The 20,908-nt window shown below is 38.8% G+C and overlaps 5 protein-coding genes and 1 long non-coding RNA gene across 6 annotated transcripts; 3 read left to right on the top strand and 3 right to left on the bottom strand.

Annotated features, from left to right (window-relative positions):
• Positions 1-332: 332 nt before the first annotated feature.
• Positions 333-6,008, bottom strand: LOC130691177 (clustered mitochondria protein homolog). The gene is made up of 17 exons (XM_057514088.2): positions 5,810-6,008; positions 5,266-5,480; positions 5,042-5,203; positions 4,824-4,977; positions 4,455-4,619; positions 4,121-4,392; positions 3,855-4,052; positions 3,571-3,780; positions 2,726-3,481; positions 2,398-2,665; positions 2,119-2,330; positions 1,791-2,054; positions 1,358-1,732; positions 1,051-1,288; positions 885-988; positions 572-801; positions 333-508 (listed from the first exon to the last, which is right to left on the bottom strand). Exons 1-17 carry the CDS (start codon positions 5,904-5,906, stop codon positions 373-375), a joined length of 4,056 nt encoding a protein of 1,351 aa, XP_057370071.1. The 5' UTR covers positions 5,907-6,008; the 3' UTR covers positions 333-372.
• An 11-nt stretch (positions 6,009-6,019) lies between these two features.
• On the bottom strand, positions 6,020-9,200 carry LOC130691129 (A-kinase anchor protein 10, mitochondrial-like). The gene is made up of 10 exons (XM_057514035.2): positions 9,014-9,200; positions 8,642-8,747; positions 7,621-8,573; positions 7,439-7,554; positions 7,222-7,369; positions 7,060-7,168; positions 6,751-6,997; positions 6,602-6,675; positions 6,478-6,530; positions 6,020-6,406 (listed from the first exon to the last, which is right to left on the bottom strand). Exons 2-10 carry the CDS (start codon positions 8,661-8,663, stop codon positions 6,314-6,316), a joined length of 1,815 nt encoding a protein of 604 aa, XP_057370018.1. The 5' UTR covers positions 8,664-8,747; positions 9,014-9,200; the 3' UTR covers positions 6,020-6,313.
• A 501-nt stretch (positions 9,201-9,701) lies between these two features.
• On the top strand, positions 9,702-12,161 carry LOC130691137 (major facilitator superfamily domain-containing protein 10-like). Its single transcript, XM_057514043.2, has 10 exons — positions 9,702-9,937; positions 9,991-10,222; positions 10,334-10,437; positions 10,500-10,658; positions 10,744-10,929; positions 10,991-11,090; positions 11,193-11,413; positions 11,475-11,565; positions 11,637-11,774; positions 11,840-12,161. The coding sequence occupies exons 1-10, from the start codon at positions 9,935-9,937 to the stop codon at positions 11,929-11,931; spliced, it is 1,326 nt and encodes a 441-aa protein (XP_057370026.1). The 5' UTR covers positions 9,702-9,934; the 3' UTR covers positions 11,932-12,161.
• Positions 12,162-13,892: 1,731 nt separating this feature from the next.
• LOC130691144 (NF-kappa-B essential modulator-like) lies at positions 13,893-15,882 on the top strand. Its single transcript, XM_057514052.2, has 6 exons — positions 13,893-14,128; positions 14,195-14,325; positions 14,391-14,495; positions 14,620-14,849; positions 14,917-15,229; positions 15,319-15,882. Exons 1-6 carry the CDS (start codon positions 14,008-14,010, stop codon positions 15,586-15,588), a joined length of 1,170 nt encoding a protein of 389 aa, XP_057370035.1. The 5' UTR covers positions 13,893-14,007; the 3' UTR covers positions 15,589-15,882.
• A 51-nt stretch (positions 15,883-15,933) lies between these two features.
• On the bottom strand, positions 15,934-17,035 carry LOC130691161 (ankyrin repeat domain-containing protein 34B-like). Its single transcript, XM_057514071.2, has 4 exons — positions 16,836-17,035; positions 16,583-16,767; positions 16,386-16,518; positions 15,934-16,316 (listed from the first exon to the last, which is right to left on the bottom strand). The coding sequence occupies exons 1-4, from the start codon at positions 16,963-16,965 to the stop codon at positions 16,009-16,011; spliced, it is 756 nt and encodes a 251-aa protein (XP_057370054.1). The 5' UTR covers positions 16,966-17,035; the 3' UTR covers positions 15,934-16,008.
• A 1,206-nt stretch (positions 17,036-18,241) lies between these two features.
• LOC130691173 (uncharacterized) lies at positions 18,242-19,834 on the top strand. The gene is made up of 7 exons (XR_009001148.1): positions 18,242-18,315; positions 18,393-18,464; positions 18,523-18,662; positions 18,733-18,916; positions 18,979-19,080; positions 19,150-19,324; positions 19,396-19,834. It is a non-coding gene; the product is annotated as an uncharacterized LOC130691173 (long non-coding RNA).
• The last annotated feature ends 1,074 nt before the right edge of the window (positions 19,835-20,908 follow it).

Genomic DNA, 20,908 nt, shown 5'->3' with positions numbered 1-20,908 from the left:
CTCACTAAATTGACGACTGAAACACAAATGTCTGACCGAGTGTGTACGTTCGTTGTGGAAACTCATGAGATGACTTCTTCGTCAACGAAAGACGGGATTCAAACAAAGAACAACGAACAAGGAGAAAAACTATTTGGGCCTGAGGTTCCGGTCTAACGACTTAACTCGTCACTGACATTCGTTTTCTCTAGGCGGAGAAAAATCGAAAACACGTTTTTCTATCAATAACAAATAATTAAAAAAATCTAACGTTTGACTACGGCGCGGGAGACCAGGTCTTTTTTCTTTTCTTTATGGCAACTATTTTCTTTTAGCATGTTGAACAATGTCGTTGCTGACGTCCGCGCGGAAAAGCGCTTCCATGCGTGTTGATTAACTGCAAGATTTGACTTGACTACTATCTGTTGACACCACCTCCTCATCTTTCATTTCAAGCAATTTAGGTGGACTGCCTTCTGTCATCTGACGACGTTCCATCTCTTCACGGAACGCTTCTATGTCTTGCGGACTAAAGGGAAATGTTAAATAGATTTTGAAAATATAATAATAGTAAATGGAAATAGTGAATCACCTAATTTGAACAAAAAGAATGCCGTTGATAACATTGAGCATATCGAGGACGCTTCCCATGGAAGGCGGTTGGATTTGAATAGGAGGTAAGGGCAAACCAGTGGTCGGAACACCGGCTCCCAAACGCCCTTGGTAAAGTTCGTTCATCTTTTTCTGTAGCACAACAGCCTGCTGTGTGAGATGCCGAAGGCATTCTGACGACTCCTTTGTCTTTTCATGTTCCTCTCCCAACTTGGAAAAAGTAACAGGATTCGGTTAGTTAAGGGAAAGAAGTGTAAACGAAATTTCGAGGCCAATCAAACACAAATCAATACCTGAAGCTTATAAATGGTGTAAGTTTCTTTTTCATTCTGAAGGGCAGAGCGGAAATCACCCATACAGCTTTGAGTTCTGGCAACCAAATGGTAACTGACGGCAACTGAAAATGCAATAGAATGCAATCAACCAATCATTGTAGTCTAGGCGAGACAACGCAATTACCTTTCAAAGAACGGGATCCATAATACTTTTTGTTCAAAGCTAGTGCTTTTTCAAGGAAACGCAGAGAGAGATCGTATTCTCCAACGGCGTGTAAAATGAGACCGATGTTTGAGTCGAGCAAGGCTACTTCAGGGTGATTCTCTCCAATGACAATTAAAGTCAAATAACGTGCTCGATACAACAGTTTCAGGGCAGTCGAAATCTGATTGTTGGCGAAGCAGTATAAAGCGAGGTGAGTCTATAAAAAAAAGTTATTCAATGTCAACAAGAACTACGTCGCATTATGATATTCAGATTTGGCACTTACGTATTCTGTGATTGTGTACGGATGGTCAATACCATTAACTCGCTCCGACATAAAGACGGCCTTTTGCTGATAACCAAGAGCTTCGACATGCTCACCCATGATGTAGTTTAGTCTCGCTAGCATTCGGAGGCACTGAGCAATCTCTGGATGCATAGCTCCGTAAACGTTGTTTAGAAGGTTAAGAGCTTCACTGATGAGCTCGTAACCTTCTTTTAAGAAGCCTTGCTGAATCTTTTGCTGACCAGTTGTGTAGAAGTGGAAAGCGTCGCTAGCACGAGGGTTAATGTGTTTGACTACGGGGAAGACGTTAATGATATCTTCTTCGAAAAAAGTATTACGATTCTTGACTTCGTAAACATATTCCCTCATAAGAATCTGAAACAAAAAACTTAAGTTGAAGAAACTGTAAGAAAACTCGGGGGTAATGCGTTACCTGAATGCCAGTGCGCTGGCAGAAAGCTCGAAGTAATGATACTTTTTGGCCCATGTACTTTTCAATCGCTGCGTCAATGCCATCAGCAGCTAATTCCCAATCCCAGTATGAACTCAATTCAGCTTTAAGGAGGGACCACAAACTTTTGGGGGTCATATGAATCCAATCTGTGCTTTCGTTGTTGGATAGAGGACTCTGTTTTCCCCTGCGTTTATTGCGACGTTTGGATGGCTTTGTTTGTAGTTCATCAGCTCCAAGTGTGGCCTATGTCACGAAATAATTGATTAAAAACGGGATCTTACATGAACCGAGCTCGAGTTTTAATTACCACGGGAGTTGGATTTGATCCAAGGAAGCAATTAAGAAAATGAGCGATCGCCGCCGATAGCCCCATCATTTCGACACCTTGCATATAGCTGGTAAAAAGATGTTTAGCCGCTCGAACAATCAACTCGGAAACACCAATCACATAAACGTATTCCAATTGCGGTACTTTAGATAGCATGGTTACAATTTTGCCCAAGTAACGAACGTTAATTCCTAAATTGTCATAAAATCAATTAATAATAACTGGCTTAATTCATTTGAAAAATCCAAACTAACTTACCACGACTATGAACTGCTTCGATTAAAGTGCTGCCATCCAAAGGAGCAGACGAGTGATCCAAACAGTCACGAATAAAAGTAGGGATTTGAATTGTGATGAGGAAATCTGCCGCGTCTTTGATAAGTTGCTTTTCTTTCTTTAGCCGCTCGAGAGCAACAAGCCCATCAGGATGGCGAACTCCCGGGGACAGTACATCCGGGTTGAAACGGATATCGAATTCCGTGTCTTTCAAGGAACCTACGGCTGCTGCAGCTTTACGGACAATTTCCTAAACAAAGACTTGGTCAATAAAGAAGTCAAGCGATAAAACTGTTATTCGACAACGTACCTTTGTGCTCTCTTCTACATCAGGTTTTTCTCCATGTGTGATCGAATCGGTAATACTCTCCACAATTTTCTTAGCCTCGTCAGAATTCAGTTGCTGCTGTTCTTCTGTTCCTTTTTCTGATGCACACGTGACTTGAACACCAGCAATTTCCGTTTCTTCTGACTTGGCTGCTTCTTTTTCAATAGAAGTGCCACGTTCCGATGGCACTTTTTGCTTTTTAAGGCCAACTTGTTGAAGATGAAACGCGGCATACTTAATAAACAGCATGTAACGGGACTCGACAAATGCGTCAACCAGTTCTTGGCGTAGGCAACAAAGCTTGTGTTTGTGCTCCACAGGGAAGCCGAGGGCTCGGGCCTCTTTACTTAGTTCTTCTCCCTCGATTTTTAAGAAGTTAACATCGGGAGGGAAAGTACGCAAAAGGTCGAGAATATAATGCCGTCCATCATTACCAATAATACCCTTGCACTCGACTGACGAACATAATTCTACTTCTTCATCTTTGTCGTTGAGAACGCTGTGCTGGAAGACCTTTAGTTGTTGTCCGGCTTTACCCAAGAGCTCCAAATACTTGGGATGGGTGACGACTGTTTTCCCAAAATCTATGGACCCGTATACAACAGACTGCTCTTGTTCTCTTTCCAAAATACCAGGAATAATTGACTGGGCTGTGACGCGATAGCCTCGATAGTCAATCACCACAGTTCCCAGAGTGTACAGCCCCTCTTGGTCGACACTATTGTAAACTTTTACGCCCTACGCACAACAGTAAAAAAAAAAAAAAAAAAAAAAAAAAAATGTGAACAAAAATCCGATAACATCAATTGCCGAAAATGTCCTTTTACCTGAAGATCATTTTTAGGTGCTACATATGCAGCAGCGTCACCACCCAATTCTTTGTAGTGATCACGGACATCGAACCCAAGAGAAAAAAAAATGTTGTTCCAAATAAACATCTGCATACGGGACTCTTCGCCAGGATTAATGGCCATAACATTCCCGTCAATTACAGCTTGAGCTCCACGGGCAGCGGCAGCAACGAAATCTGAGTGCACCTTAATTTTGAAAAATTTCACCACAAATTAAATAACTGGTTATACGCTTCTTTGTAAAAATATGTACTGCATACCTTGAATATAGCTCTCTCTCTTAAAAGGCGTTCAGGTAAATTTTTTCGGGGAAGCTCTCGTGTTGTTTGCAACTCTTCGTTCCAGTCACGAGTTTGGCCAGGGATGTGCTCTTCATAGCCTAATTTGGAAGAGAAAGCATCTTCTGCTCTGATAGCATCGATTGGATGATCAGCCATTGGTGCAATCCAGGAGTAAACCTTGATTTTGATGAAGGTAAACAGAGTTACATGAAAGCCTAGGAGGGATTTGACGAATGTGAAATTACTTGATAAGGAGTCGCAACCCTTTCGAATGGGTGTCTCTGAGTGCGTTTTCGCTGCAACTGAGTAAAATTTCGCTTGAATGATGGTGACACTTGAGAAAGTAGCTCGATCAATGAATGCGAAAGATGGTTTGGATTCGCTGGTTTTGGGTTGAACTCTTCATCGGTCGACTGGTTTATGTAGAAACCTCGGGTGCATGCAGTAATATGCAATCTCTTTTCTTCGAGAGTAACAGCATACAAGTAAATTAGGTCGCCATGTAACTTGCGGTAACCTGAATATAAATGAAGACCATTTAATTGTTAGATTTCTTCTTTGGGGGCTGACCAATTCTACCTGGGGGAGGATTCCAACCGGAAGTAGTGAGCACTTTGATGCAACTGGGCCCTTTTTGCTCTTTACTTTGTGGTTGCAATGGGAGCAAGGGTCTCTCGGATGAACCGGGTATGATGGAATCCGACGGAGTGCAGTCTACACTTTCTGGACGACTTTTTTTCTTTTCTGCAAGAAAATTAGGATTTTTAAATTTCCGATAAATATTGACACAGTTACAAATACGGATTGCATTAAGATACCTTGCAATCGCACTTGAAAATAAATGAAGCATGAAAAAACAATTGCAGTGTTAAATGTCAGTGATCAATGAGAAGGCTTTCTACAAAATATCACACAAGTTTACGCGACTTTCACACAAGAAATATTTACCTAGTATGTCTCCCTGCGTAACAACGTTCAAAAATGATAATGAACTGCAGTCAAGTCCATTATAGGCGTCTGACGGATCCAAAGACTTCAGCAAGTCTCTAACGTGGCGCAAATGAATCCTTGCCTCACGCATCGTGTACGGTTCTTCAACAACCTTGGTATACAAAATAACCCTTAGCTAATACCTTTTTAACAATAATTACTGAAGTATATGTTACCTTGATAACAGAACCCTCTTTAAGACCTTCAATGCTTTTCAATTCTGCAAAATTATCCAGTGTTGTTGCATTCAGTTGAAGAGAAAAGCAAGTCCGATGGCAAGTATCTTCACGATCCATCAACAATTGATGAATTTCCTGGACCATTTCCATGCTTGAAACCTAATATTGTAAAATTGGATAGTTAGATTAACAAAACAAAGAAACCGTGCACTCATCTTTACTTGGATATCAAAAGGCTCCACTCCTGGTGCCATTATTTTGATGGTAAAGCCAACATCTTGAACAAAGACAACATCTTGTTCATCTTTTTTTTCATCTTCTTTATCCTCAGTAGATTCTGTGTTCAAGTTCAGATTCTTTTCACCATTTATGCTACTCCCTTTCTTCCCTGCATTCTGGTCCTCTTTGTGTTGCTTCGATATCTCTTTACTTTTACCTAGTATGTATGAGTTATGTTAGATACACACTGCATACGAGGTGAACCTCAAATTTGACAATTTCACTTTAAACTAATACAAAGGATTAGTAAATTGTGTTGGACTCAGATTACATAAGATTTCATATAAACTAATAAACATGTAGCATTAATTATTGTAAAAACAGTCAAGTTAAGTCATACACGTGAATGTACTTTAGGCACGTACAAAGTTAGTGTTGGATATCTAAAAGCTATAGACTTCAGTCGTTTTTTTATGCACATCACGTATCGGAACCACGCATGGGAAAAAAATATGGCTATCTCTATGACTGTGCGGTTCGTCTTACCTTCGCCGTTGATTTTGACGAATTCCTCTCCTTTAGAAGCTTCTGAATTCACCGTTTTTTCTGCGCTTGTTTCATTCTTCTTTGACTCGACGGCCATAATCGAGAAGCACAAGGCAAGGTCGATTTTCCGTGAAAACGGTAAGAGTAAAAATGAATGCGGCACTCTTCTTGCAGAAGAGATGAAAAAAGATGAACACGTGACGAGCAGAGTAGAATAGCCCAAACGTTGCCAGATTAGACTTTATTTTTTTGTTACCGTCTTCAATAGGCAGCACTTTCTGAAGAAACAAGAATGAAAGACTAGCCGTATCTCGCATGAAACCACGACCGGTATGGATAGATAGGTACATACATAATTACATCAAAACGTCATCACAGTAACAATTTCAGCAGTCAGATGTATAACATAATGGAATATAATGCGATTATATGGGTTTGCCCCAAACTCGTTTTGTCAACAATTTATTTTAGACAGTAGGGTATTGGGATGATATAGAAGGGACACTATGTGGCACGAGGCGCTCCCCTTCCTAAAGTTATTGCTAATACATCTTTGATAATAATTTCCGCCATTTGCCAAGCCATATCCTGTTTTTCCTGGAAGCAATAATAAAAATGAAACTTGAAATTCTATACTGGATAGAATAAATATTAATCTATTGTTTTACCTGGTCCTCCTCAACGAATACAAATTTCCGTACAGCTTTGGACAGTTTTGATTCTGCAAATGAACAGTATTTCTCTTATTCCGGCTTGTAAATTTGTTTGGAGGTTAACGTAGGCATACCATACCTGTTTTCTTTTCAAGTGGAAATTCTATTTCACTATAGAATCTGCCGAACGGAGTAAGCCGTCCTAGGCTTAACCTGAACCCCAACGTAAAACAATAATAATAATAATTAGTTGTTAATTTAAAGCGTCTAAATCTTAAGTTAGATTACGCAATTTTCTTCCTCTGCCACAACGAGTCTGGGTCATTCAACTGTCGAATGTCAATCATTAAGCTTTCGTTACTAATACTGTTGACCAAGCGTATCATTGAATTTTCGGTATTGTTAGCTATAGGAGGCGACACAACTCCGAGAGGTAATGTAGAAGAGACTCCGGCTGCTAGGTAGCTTGAGACGGTTGCTGATGTTGTACTACAACTTATACCACTCACTTCGCTGTTAATCGTGCTAGTGGAACCTAAAATAAATCCATGTTAATACCAAGTAAATAGATTTGGCGAATTTTAAGGTTTAACTAACCCGAACGCTTGCATCGCGCTAAAAGATTTGTTGCATTTTTCAGGGCACTTACGATGTCATTTACGTATTGGCAAAAAACGGGAGAAGATAAGAACGGTTGAAGAAATTTCTAACAAAGAAGTTTCATCAATAAAAGAGCGTCTCAGAAAAATTACTTTTTACCTTCTCCATTGCAGACAACAAAAGATGAAGAGCGTTTTCGAAGCAGTCTGGACCAGGTCCGTTTTGGGTCATACAAATGTTTTCTTCTATACTGGAACGCACAGCATCTGCCAAACCCAATGGCTGTGTGGCTTGTAGGGAAAAATATCTGTAGTAACAGGACAAAAAAAAAATTATATTCTTTGTAAACATTTTGTGGGTATGCATGTTAATTTACTTGTTATATATAATCAAGGCGTCCAATGAAGCATTAGGAGAGTTCCACTGAGATCGGTAGTTGTCTGCGGCTAGCCAAAATTCTAACCAATGACGTTTCCCTTCTTGGTCCATGAACTACGTCCAACAATAGTTAATAAAATACCTAGAATAGAGGGCGGAGAATTGAAATGCGATATTTACCTCCATAAAGTAAAAGAGACAGGCATCGCTATAGATTATGTCTGTTATCGACAATTTTCCAACTGTGATGATATCTAACTGATATCGATAATAAAACTCAGAGTGAAGAAACTCAACAAAATAATCATTTTCAAGCAGGTTGCACACTCCAATTTGCACATCATGGAAAACTTCAGAAACTGGTTCGGCTATATCCAAAGAGCAAGGATCAATGTCTCGTAAGAAACACGAAACCGTAGGAAGATAATCGCTTGAATCCGATTCGAAATATTTCTGTATAATTCTCCGTCTTTCACTGAGTAAACTATGAACCATCGTGTCTGTTCCTAAAGGCTTTATAGAGCGGGTGGATATATTGTGGCCAGGTGAGTCAAGACTGGTATCATCACTGAAGCCTGAACTACTCGAAGTCGAATTCAGAAGTCGGAGTACTTTAGTATCGTTATTTTTTGAGGGGCTCCATTTGGCTTCAGGCAAAGTGTCTCCATTCATGACAGGACTATTAGCGTTACTAACGGATGTGCAAGCATTTGCCGATAAAGATGTCGCCAAGAGATGATAATTCTTCAAATCGTTTAGCAGCGTCAGGTAGCTGCTTACTTGTTTGTTCTCAAGATACTGTTGAAAGTACGACAGGGCCGTTAAGTCCACCAAGACTTCATGAAGATTCTTTGAGAGGCGAGACCTTCGAGACCAAGAACGAATGGTATCAGGATGGTTCAAATCCCCCAGGTCTCCGAAATCACCGCTTGATTTTTCCTGTAGCTTTGAATCTTTTACAACCGTATCGTCTTTTTCGCTGGGAAAACGTTGAAGATTGTTATGTAAACTTTCTCCCAAATCTCCACTTGTAGATAGTGGCAATGAAGATGATCCAGATTCATTATTATTTTGAGGCAAATAGTTTTTGTTTGAAATTGCCCTAGTGGTGCTAGATGAGCCAGATTTTTTTCCTATTTATAGCAATATAAAAGAAAATATATTATTTGAAAAAAAAATTTATTATTTGTGAAAAAGTTACCAAGTCTCTTCCAAAATGCCATGTTAACTACTATGGCAGCTTAAAAAAAGGGTAGCAGTATATATTACTTAATCGTCTAGGTAGATAGCACTTCATTGGTCATCTTCTGAAAAAGAAACAATGTTATTTAATTAAAACAGTTCAGTAAATATAACAAAACAGGTAGAGGCTTACAAGATAAGTCATCTGTCATCATTTTAACCAAAGCAATCTTTTTCTAACATTTGTAACATTGATCAAATGATGTAATGAAGACATCTAACTGGTAATATTGAGCAACAAAGTTTACTTATTTCACAGACTACCCATTGTGTGTGTAAAAGTTCACGTATAACATATATGAAGTGTGCGGGAGGTGAGAAAACAACATACCTGTTCCGACTTGCACAACCAAATTTCGTGATCTTAAGTAGGATTCCAACCAAAATTTGTTGCTAGTGGTCTCATGAGTAGAGATTCTTGTTTGAGGAATGGTTTTACCAAAATTACTATTCACCTCCAAAAATCATAGTCTAAACGAGGACGGAAAATTTACAAGGTCGAATTCATGAGAGGAAAACAAGAGACGTCAACTCTAAATATTCCGTAAAACAGATTCCGTCTGCTACTGGATATTTCAATCCGGTAAATATGAATAATCTTCTATGCCACCTGGTGGCCGAAAACGCTCAATTGATAGTCGTTTAGTATCTACTGGTTCGAAGGGAAAGGGGAAAACCGAAAGAAAATCAGCAATATGCCACTTTTTTTTAGAATGTATGAACATGAACTCCTAATCGAGCTTCATTTCTATAGTGCTTCAAATTTAAACCCAATTTATACGAAAGTAGTGATGAAGTTTAAGGGTGAATGACCAATGGGCAATGACCTTTCTTCACTGAGTAAAAAATATAATGTCCCCGTTATCTAGAGAAAAAAAATTTCATAATCATCGTTTAACAATTTCAATAGGGCCTCAGACATTATGCGTTTGAAAAAATTATCCGTTAACAAATTCTGATGATACGCATTACATCTGGTGAACTGGCAGCCTAGCTGTCCACGTAAACATTCTTACACACATGCTGTCACAAGTCACAACACTAAACGGCAAGGCGCTGGCGGGCTATGTAAAAGTTATCTCTTCTACTATTGGCTTATCATCTTTGGGTTATCATGAGCTGGTTTTCGGTTTAAAAGGTTAAAAGAAGTCGCGAAGACCATCGGCTGTTCGCTAGCTTTCAGGAAACATTTAATGCTGTGCAATAAAGTGCTTTGGACACCTTGATCTACAAAATTAAAAACATTTTGGAAATGGTAGACTTATGTTAGTTTGTGATATTCTTATTACTAACTTCATTGTACTTTAGGCAAGCAAAAAAGAAGCTGTGAGATCTCGACTCAATCCTGTGGCATGGGTGATGTTCACTTCACTTGTTATTGATCTTATTGGTTTCACCATTATTTTGCCACTTATGCCAAAATTACTGGACCACTACAGCCTTAGTGGTGGTGCTTCCATCAGTTTTCTAGAGAGCACAGTAAAAACCTTACAGGAAACGTTACACATTCCTGAAAAATTCAATTCAGTGATGACAGGAGGTTTGTGAAATTTTTTAGTTCATTTTACCTACCCTGTTATTAACCAAATGCTTAAAATATCCAATGTCAGCTGCAGTGTACTTTGAAAACAAGTATTTATGTATCATGTAGGTGTCCTGGGTTCCTTATTTTCTTTTTTGCAATTTCTGGCTTCTCCATTGGCTGGATGTCTGTCTGATACCTATGGTAGAAAACCTGCATTGCTTGTTAGCATGGTATTGCATTGATAATTTTTTAGTCTCTCAATAGTTGTCTTTAACAATTGTATTTTTCAAAGGTTGGAATTGCAGCCTCTTATGCTCTTTGGGTTGTATCTGACAACTTTGCTCTCTTTGTACTAGCCCGAGCTGTTGGTGGTATCAGTAAAGCAAATGTGAGCTTGGCCACAGCTGTAATGGCAGATATTACAGACAGCTTAACAAGGGCTAAAGCCATGGTAACATTTTATTTTGTTGCAATAAATTTTGGACCACATATTTATTAATATTTATTGTTCATGTTTACATTTGCCAATACCGTAGGCCTTGGTTGGTGTTGCCTTCGCAATCGGTTTCATAATAGGACCGGTAACGGGTGCAGCATTTTCTGTTTGGGGTGTCGATAGCAGCACAGGAAACTGGTGGTTTTGGCCAGCCATTTTTTCGTTAACTTTAGCTGTTCTAAACTTCGGATTTCTATCAGTATTCTTTACCGAATCGTTACCCAAGGTAAAGCCATGGTCACCGTCTTTCTGCATGTTTCGTTAACGTAAGCCCTGATTCTTTATAGGAAAAAAGGGCAAAATCCCTACAGTTATCTCAAACTTGGAATCTCGTCAATCCCGTTTCTCTTTTTAAATTTCAGCTAGCCGATGGCATCGCCAAAAAAGGTTTTATTTTGTTACCCAACTAAGCGACGGCCATATCATCCGCTGTCCTCGCAAGCTAATTAGAGCTTACAAATCTTTTTTCTCTTGCCCATTTTTGTCTAGATCTCGAAAAATTGAAAGTACTTGGAAGAGTTTATTTTTTGTTTTTGTTCCTGTTTTCGGGACTGGAGTACACGTTGACATTTTTGACACATTTGCGGTTCGACTATAACGCTGCTCAGCAAGGGAAAATGTTGCTCTTCATCGGCTTGCTGATGGCGTTCTTCCAAGGTGGTTTAGTACGACGTGTCAAACCTGGCAAAGAAAAAATGCTCGCGTTAGTCGTAAGTTCTTATGCCGTTTATATCATTCTTACTTGTTATTAATGTTCGACAATTCTACTAGGGTCTAGGGGTTATAATTCCTAGCTTTGTTATTGTGGGTCTCTCAAACAGTGCAACAGCGTTGTATTTCGGACTTGGTTTGTATTCTCTGGGTAAGTTGACCGCCATTTCTCTTCACAGTTAATGATGTACATTTTTGCATTGAAAATATGCTGATTTTCAGGATCAGCCATTGTCATTCCGTGCTTAACTGCAATGACAGCTGCGTATGGGCGAGCCGATCAGAAGGGTGCAGTGATCGGCACCCTAAGATCATTGGGAGCACTTGCTCGAGCCTTCGGTCCATTAGTATCTTCGTTTGGTAAAATTTTATAATATTGACTTCGTTGGATAAACTCGGTTGATGTATGATCATTTAATTTCTAGTATTCTTCGTGTTTGGGGCCGGGCCGTGTTACTGCATTGGTGCTGTTGGTCTTATACTGCCATTCGTCTTATTGCAACAATCTCCATTGTAATGAGGCACTAAATGACTAACCAACAATGTGATCTGAGCTATGTTGATGCATCACAGACCTGCCACGTACGTACTAGGGAACTTTAGTTTGGTTATGGGACTTTAAAGATAGGGCTGAACAATCATTTAGCATTAACGGTGTCAACTGTTGATGATATTTCTGTGCAAATAACTAATTGACATATTCCTGCATTCCAGTTGTTGTGTTGCATCTGCTTTTTTTAAATACATTGAGAGTTTATACTTATTTTCTTTCAGTATATTAAAGATTCTTGTATCGATTTAGTTTTGATTTATTAGCGTTTTAAAATACGCTAGCACCACCTATTCTCCGGCCCTGGAAGGGCCCAAAGTTACTAGTGCGTTGCTAAACGCAAAAAAAAAAAAATTTAAATAAACAACGCTTTGAACCCGTCATAATGGCATGGCAGCCGCGAACAATATCACAGCGCCATACTTCAATTACATTTACTAGGTACCTTTGCTGCCTATTTGAATGGCTTACACCAAAAGCAAAATTTGGTTGGGTTGTGCGGTCCTGGCACAATGGCTATACCCTCGCTTTGTATTCTGACGTCCCGGGTTCAAATCCCGCCACCTCCAATTTACAAGCCCTCCCTTCCCACCATACTATCTCGCCACCACCCTCGTCCTCCCGCCCACCCCCACTAAAGATTCATCACAACGGATTCGCAAGATTCTTCATCTTCATCGCTTCGGACATCATCTTCACAAAATAACCTTCAAGAAAGAAGAAGAGCCATGCCTACTATAAAGGGGCTAAAAATGGCACGATGCTAAAAAAAAAATACACACTCGACTCGACACGTATACAGACGTTTCACATCGATCTGTAGTACCGTTCACTACATGTTGAAGATCGACCCAAAACTGAGGTAGAGAAGAGGTAATCGTAGCTCGTAGGTTGTTGGTAAGTCTCCCCACTAGGATGCATGGATGCAGGCAGCTAATCATCGAGCTACGTATACGATACTCGCACCTATTGGTGTTAGACACAATACGTACCAAATTGCACCAATAGGGCGTACAGTTACCATGGTGTATTAGTAATGGTGAGACAACTCTTCGTTATAACGGCCTATCTCGGCTGAAGCCTATTTGTGGTCCAGGTTACCTATAGTGAGAGACGCTTAGTGGCCGATATTGAATAAAAAGTAAAGGCTGCACCTACTTTAAAATTTTTCTAAGTCCAAACAAGGGGACATGTCCCATTATCCCATTACCTGTTACATATCAAAATTAACTTCTAACCTTTATGTAGTTATATTATCGTATTTTTATGTTTACTTCGTATAGAATGTGGAAGAAGTGGGAAAAAATCTTGTTTGTACTTGTCGCTCCGTAACAAAATAAAAATCAACAAAACTTTTTAGCTTTCCACTTTCCACGGTTTGGTAACTAATATAGAATTGAAATGTGTGGAAAAACAGTGGAAAGTGGAACCTAGCGCCGCACGGGGCCAGTTTACGTTAGGAAAGGAGAAAAAAGAAAGATTTATACTGGGTTCGAACTCGAGACTCCCGTACTGCAATCGAATGTTCTATCCATTAGACCACTGTATTTGTAATTACTCCTCTACCGCGACACTAGTACATCTCCTCTTTGCCATTCAGTGGTTGGCGAATGATCTAGTTCCTAAGTAGTTCCGATGGTGGCGTTGGCTATAAGTCTCCTCAATTAGGCCACACCCACCTCCTCTGAAAACAGGCTTCATTCGAGATAGGCCTTAAAATGGAGAGTTGTCTCACCATTACTAATACACCATGCAGTTACTAGCAGATTAGTATGTATATAGTATATATATAATTAAGTATGTCAACCTTGTTTTTTTTTGGAATTCCGCCCCGGCTTCCAATCAGTTCCCAGCAAACAATTTTGTATCCCATAGGTGGCATGTTTGGCACGTTAGGTGTAATGTTTTAACGTTTGCAGTTCGTCTGCTAGTGCTTTTTCATCTAGATTTTACAGAGCGTTATTAAAACCAAATGGATCGAAAATTCTAAGATAAGGAAAACGTAGTGTGCAATAGAGTGTTGTAACAAAAACGAAGACACAAATGACTTCGAAAAGCATGTACTGTTCACAGAATAGAACTCCAGAAAGTAATACTCTTCTCAGTGTTGTGGAGGTAGAAGAAAAGATACAGCAGCTTATTAAGGAAAATTCCGATTTGCGAAGTACGTAATATTCCATTTTATTCCGAGAGTCACTTGTTGTTAATGTAGTTAATTAAAAATTTCCAGATACATTACAACAGAATAATACTTATATGCAACAACTTTCTTCAACACTTGTGGAATGGCAAGACGAAGTTGTAAAAGTACAAAACGTATATCACAGTAAAGTTGAAAAAGCTAAGGAACTTATAACTAAGGTATTATATCAAAGTGCTAAAATATCGGGAGTATTTATAACACTGTTTGATTGATCGATTTCCAGCTGAAAGAGGAAAATGCTATATTAAAGCAAAGAATTGATTTGACTGGGAATAATACTTGTTCAAGTTTAAATGTTCCTGGAGTTGTAAGACCAATCCATACACAGGTGTGTAATAATTCTTTCTCTTAGTTTAAATATATTTGTTCAATTGTGTTTCCTGTAAATAAATTTGCATCCTTATTTTGCTTCGACTCTGTACCTTTCATCATTATCCTTTTATATTTAATAGGAAGGATTGGAATCCCTTGATAGCTACGTTCTTATTGCTTCTCCTCCACCAAGCGACCAAACTTTAAAAGCAAAACAGCAAGGTGATGAATTACCAAGCTATGATTCCCTTTTCCACGAGCGCGAAAACGCTAAACGAAATACAGGTACGTTCACGAGCCAAATGCAAAACGAAACAGATTTCCTAAGAGAGCAGCTGGCAAATGAAATGGAAAGCAACAAGAACAAACAGTAAGCAAATTGCTGTTCATTAGCTGGATGACTGCCTATTTATCTCCGAAATATTTCAAATTATTAGAATTTTACTGAATCAAACAACAGCTCAGCTAGATCAGTTGATGGTTGACTTTCAAGAACTGTCAAAGAAATGGGGACAACGAAGCCAGGTTGTGGAAGGCCCTAGCGTTGCAGAGTTAGAGGAGTTGACAAAAGCAAACGTACAGTTAAAAAAAAATTATCTTGAATTGGAGGAGCAAGTGACTTCTGCAAACACTCGGCTGGTCGTCGCAGAGGAAATGGTGCTTAGCAAACAAGTTGACATCACGGAATTACAGTCTGAAATATCCCGAATGGAGAAGTGTCTGGAAACCATGCCTATCTTGAAAGCACAGGTTTGATTATTTCTTCTTTTTTGGTCTGTTTGTTTTTCTTTTCTTATCTCATTGGTGTAAATACAAAGGCGGATTTTTTAAAATTGCAGATGGAACTCTTTCGATCTGATTTCGAGGCCGAACGTGAAGCACGTCAAACTTTAGCTGGAGAGAAGGATACTTTGGAACAAGAAATCCGTCTATTGAAACGACAACTAGAAGGTACGGTAGAAAATTCTTTCGTGTCAGTATCAGGGGATCCGTCGGACGACGTGGTAATGACAAGTTTTGAGTGCCCGAAATGCAACTTAGCATTTCAGTCAAACGACGCACTCAACAATCATTTAGATGTATGTTTAACGCAACACATGTTTCCATAAATTATTTACCTACTAAAGATTGATTTAAAACGTTATTGTAAAAACGTTAAACATACATTTAAACCGTTTCATTTAGAAAATGATATAGAGAATTTATTCAAGAAACAAAAAAACTTGGGCTCGCAAAACACAGAAGTATTCAGGCTGTTGAATCGTTAACATTTGTTTGACTTTTAAATTGATTGATTAGGTCATTGTAGCAAATCGCGTGCCTTTGTAATCCCAGATAGTTTATTACTTGTTCAACAAAACTGTTTGGGAAACTACAACAAAACCAATGCAGTTGAAATATCAGCTTTATTGTTATATTTTGTAGTTTACTTAGATGGCTGTCGAAGGCGATGTTTTCGTTTGTGAATCCACAATTGTCCAGGAGCGTTTACTTTTGTTATGCGAAACTCATAAAGGACGAAAATTGCTTTACTGTTGATTGCTACCAGTTTGATCTGAGCAGTTACCATCGTTTAGCTTTGCACACTTCCGCCAATGGCGCCTTTGTATTTCGGGGGTGTATGGAGTTTGATTGTCACCTTTGAATGCCTGCAGCCCATCATTGCTACTAGTCGATGAAGTATTTTTTTCTTGATCAAGCTGACGGGGATAAGCGAAACCTTCAAAGTTCCTAGGCAGGAAATATTGGTTCTTCCAGCTCAGTAAATCGGCTAATTCCTTCTTTTCATATCCTTCAGCCAGATTTCCAGCTGTAAGCCCATTTCGGTTTTTCTGTCCTAAAAAAAAATTTTATTATTCAAATATTCAAGATAAATTCTTTAAAAAAAAACTTTAATCTGTATAACCAAGACATATCATTCGGTGGACTGCGCTTAATCGGTCGAGGATGATTGCCACTATCTCCGTTAAACCAAGTGAGGCGGCATGCATTAATGCACTGTTTCCATCTAAGTCCTCCATGCCGTGATCTAGTCGTTTCTGTTATATAATTAATTATCTAGAATTCTTTTAAGTCTTTAGAAGAATGTGAGCCATCTTATACCGATTCCAATAGAAGACGGATAGAGCTCGTTTGTCGTCGTAAAATAGAGTGCATTAGTGGTGTCATGCCGTACCTATCACCGATGTTTGGATCAGCTCCGGCATGTAGTAAAAGAACAATTAAGCGATTTCTTATTGATTCGTCGTCCTTTAACTGGGTAACCGCCAGTATCAGGGGGGTGCTTCCTATATACCCATATAATTTTTGTTTACATTTTCTTTAACAACCTTAAAATGTTTAAATTGTGTTTTACCTTCGCGATAATGATCGATATAATCCTGGTCATAGCCAGCGTCTAAATAAAATTTGACTTGGCGATAGTGGCCACGAATAACGGCATCAGATAAATACGAAGCCCGATCTGCTGCTGACTCCATCGGCATCGACAGATGTTTGCCGACTGAACGTTCCCGCAAGACTTCGATCGCACAGTACCTCCCGAGGATTTGTACAGGAGTAACGTTGCTCGTTGCAAAATCCCTGAATGCGCACTGGGGGGTGCGTGGTAAGATGGTTCAATTGAACGCACTCGCGCGTTAGCCTTGTGTGTAGTAAAACATGCGCGAGGGAATGATTGTATTATCAATGTCAACATATTGGCCTCCATCGTCCCCGCAAACAGTAGCCTAATACCATTTATAGGGACAGATTACATCGTTTCGTGCCGCTCGCAATACATCAATTCATGAACAAGAATAGCTCAACCCTGCATGATTGGAATTGGCTGCACCAAGTAACGCCCAAACTTTTGCAACAAATACCTTCGCGGGCCTATTGCGAAAAACGGAAGATTATAGTCATTTTAGCGTTTCGATCGTAACGTAGTTAAGTAACATGAAATTCGACGTTTTTGAATGGAAACCTAACTAAACCATGAATTGGAAATGTTAAAAGGTATGATCCTTTGTGGTTATTAAGCATAAGCTGAACTGTGAAATATAGAAAGTGGCCACAATACCAAAAGTTTCTTTTTAGTTGTCGCACCTATTTGCAGGTTGCAACGTGAAAACTACACGTTGCTTGGCTAGGAAAAAATAAACGACGACTTGTCCTAAAGATTTATTACTTCTATTCGTGTTTCTTTTTGTAGAATGTCATGCAATTTTTAAGGAAACTTGCAATTTCCGGATAGGGATTCTATCAAAACTAGGGGCACTTGCTGCGTTCGGGAAATTACCGATTGGAATGGTTACTATTGAATCGCGACAACCATATACCCTGATTAAACTAAACTGATCAACAAACAAGGATAAACTTAATGAAAAAAGTAACAGTTTTCCCAGAATCAGCATTCAATTTTGAGTATATCCTGCGATATTCAACCAATTCCGATGAGTTTTACTTTTTGCATAAAATATTTTTAAGCCCGACTAAATAAGCCCGAGTTTTCTCGGTCGGGCTTAAAAACTTTTCTGCAACAACTGACACTCATTTTAATGAAATAAAGTTATTAATTAAAAAAATTATATATTTATATGGCTAGAATTCGTAAAGTTGTATTTAGAAAATTAAGTAGGAATCTGGCCGATAGATGGCCATAGCTGTAAAAAAAGAAATCGCACTTTTTTCTTTTTTTCCGACACGTAGCCATCTACCGCTCAGACTTGTTATTACTGGCGTAGGCAATTTCAGTCCATTGGATGCCATTCGCAGTTAGTTCAGTAGCGTGGATGGAGAGAATAACGCGTGGCTGGAGAGAATAACGCCTGGCTGGAGGAACAATTGAAAAATGGGTAAGATAATACAACAAAAGGATGGTAAGTATAAACATTATTATATTGGTTTTCAATTATTAATTGTTGTTTATTAGATCAAATTATGAAGCTGCAGGCCCAATTATTGGAACAACCCAAAGTATTAGATAACAGCAAAGCTAAGGATGGTAAGGCCTAATACGTAATGATTCTATTTATTTGCTTTTATTCATTTGTGTTTTGTAGCTCAAATTTTGAGTCTACAAGCTCAGCTAGGGAAAAAGAACAAATTGGAACGGAACAGTTTCCAAACAGTGAAGGAGGTTTTTCCAAACTCATCCCTAACTGAACATGAGGATGAATTGACATTAGGCGAACACAGTCAGGTACCTAAACTTTTCAAATAAGAATTCAAAATAAGTATAGAATTTTAACAAACAATTATTTATTGTTTAGTTATTCAGTCCACCACCTGACAGTGTGTTAAATTTAAATTCTGTTAGTGCTGCACTAAAAGAATCGTTAGTAATAGGTCCATGCAGCGAAGGAATTGAACAATTGTGGGACCGTATTTCGGCCGAAAATGGGTGTGGTACGGAAACCCAGAAATAGCACGAGTTCAACATAAAACATAAATTAGGTACTTTTTGGTTTTTTGTCTATCGAAAAAGTATTTTTAATGCTATTATTTTGCATTCACAGAATTTTAGCAGGGGATCAAGTCAAGTCTGGAAGTGTTACAGGATGGAAGAGTGAGCCTACAGATGAAAAAACACTGAGAGTGCATTACCGTTAAGGTGTGAGGTAAATTAATAGAGATGCAAATTGTCTAATGAGAAGTACCATCGTGTGTTAATGAATCCTGTACAACAGCAATCCTTTATAGTTCTGTCACAGCTAGAAGCCTCAAATAATTCTGCTTCCCTGGCTAAAGAACAACTTGTCCTTTACATTCACAGTGTTGGTGAAACTGGGTACTTAAATGGTCCTAAAGATGTTTTAATTTTGCTGCAGTTACAGAGATGAACATCATACATGGACACTTTATGTATGAAAGGAATTTTCTTCAAATAATTTTGAATTTACGACGAATAATTTCTCTTCCTTTTTGCCAACCAGGTGTAATGTACAAAAAAAAAATTTATCCAATAGGAAAGGATTTTCATATACTGGGAACACAACTATCAACAATGCAACGTTCTACAGGTGCTAGTTTATCATTCAAGAACCTTATACAATGATGTTAATCTGCAATTTGTATGTCCTTTCCCAAGCTTCTGCCAGAAGTTGAATCTATAAGTCATGTAAGTCACATGAGCAACAATTGAGATGCTTAATGGTGTTGTTTTTCTTTTCTCAGCATAGGTTAATAGTAACATTGGATCTGAAAAGATTCTTGGTTGGGGCAAGACACTGAATAAATTGTATTGATTCGATGGATGACATGACATTTCTATACTTAATTCGGATTCCCCAGACGGTATTTGATATTAAAAAAATTGAAGTACATATCTGGGCTCCCTTCTTTTCTGAAGCCTCGTTTCCCCTTGACTCGTAATAAGCCCGTAGGGGGTCATGCCCCTACTGTACGGTATATATAAAAACAACATATACCGAGGTTTGGAGGGCTCTGGCCGGAAAGGGGACGTGGGGTGCCGCCTAGTCCGATGATGTGTTCACGGAGAGCGATGTGGCTACCCACAAATCCGAACTAAAGGTTAATCGCTCCTGTAAAAATGTTCCAAATCTTCAGCTCTTCTTCCGGCTTCTCTTAGCCAATCACCGGGTAATCTCCCCGGTGGGTCAACAAGGCAGTGTCTCCCCCTGCCTGGGTTGACGGCAACTTTTGAAAGGGCTATTGTGCCTTTTTAAAGTTGCAAAAATAATTGTAATGTGCAGAGAATTGTCAATAAATTTTTTTTTTCAAAATGTTTGTTGCAAATTTGTTTCTTTCATTGTCTGTGTTCACACATTACATTTATCAGCTTTTTTTTATTATTCAATTTATCTTTCTTGTTTTTGCCACCGTTGTATCGTTTATCTGTAGGTATTCAATTGTTATTTATTACACTTTTTGAATTCTTGGACTTAGACAAGGAACAACGTGTAATACCTGGATATTTTCTGAAGTAATTTTGTATTTGTATTGTTATATATATTGTTTTACTGGTATGGGAATCGATCCCCAGTCATTCAGCGTGCAACGCCGATGCTTTAACATTGAGCCACGAGATATATCTAAATTTTTTATTATCGCATATCATATGTTATCGTCTAGGATGTTTATGCAGTCTATCACAACTATATGTTGATCTTTCTATTTTTTTCATAAGGTCCATAGCTCTGTGGTAGAGCATTCAGCTCCGATAACTGTTACCTTGGGTTCAACCCTTAGTAGATGTATAAAGATCTACATCTAAATGTAGAAAATAGTATTGCAGTATTGCATTTAAGTTTTATTCAAAGTGTAAATGCAAGTCTGCAAGTGACTAGAAAAAAGCCAACTTAACTTCATATGATTCATGGCTCATTGGTAGAGCATCGGCGCGGTATGCCGAACATCCAGGGTTCGATCCCTGGATAATAATTGAATGCTTACAGATAAACGATAAACCAATGGAAACAATGCTTA

The sequence above is a fragment of the Daphnia carinata genome, chromosome 1 (genome assembly GCF_022539665.2).
Source record: "Daphnia carinata strain CSIRO-1 chromosome 1, CSIRO_AGI_Dcar_HiC_V3, whole genome shotgun sequence".
NCBI lineage: Eukaryota > Metazoa > Arthropoda > Branchiopoda > Diplostraca > Daphniidae > Daphnia > Daphnia carinata.
Note: the sequence above shows the minus strand (reverse complement) of the source record. Positions and strands in the feature narration are given on the sequence as shown.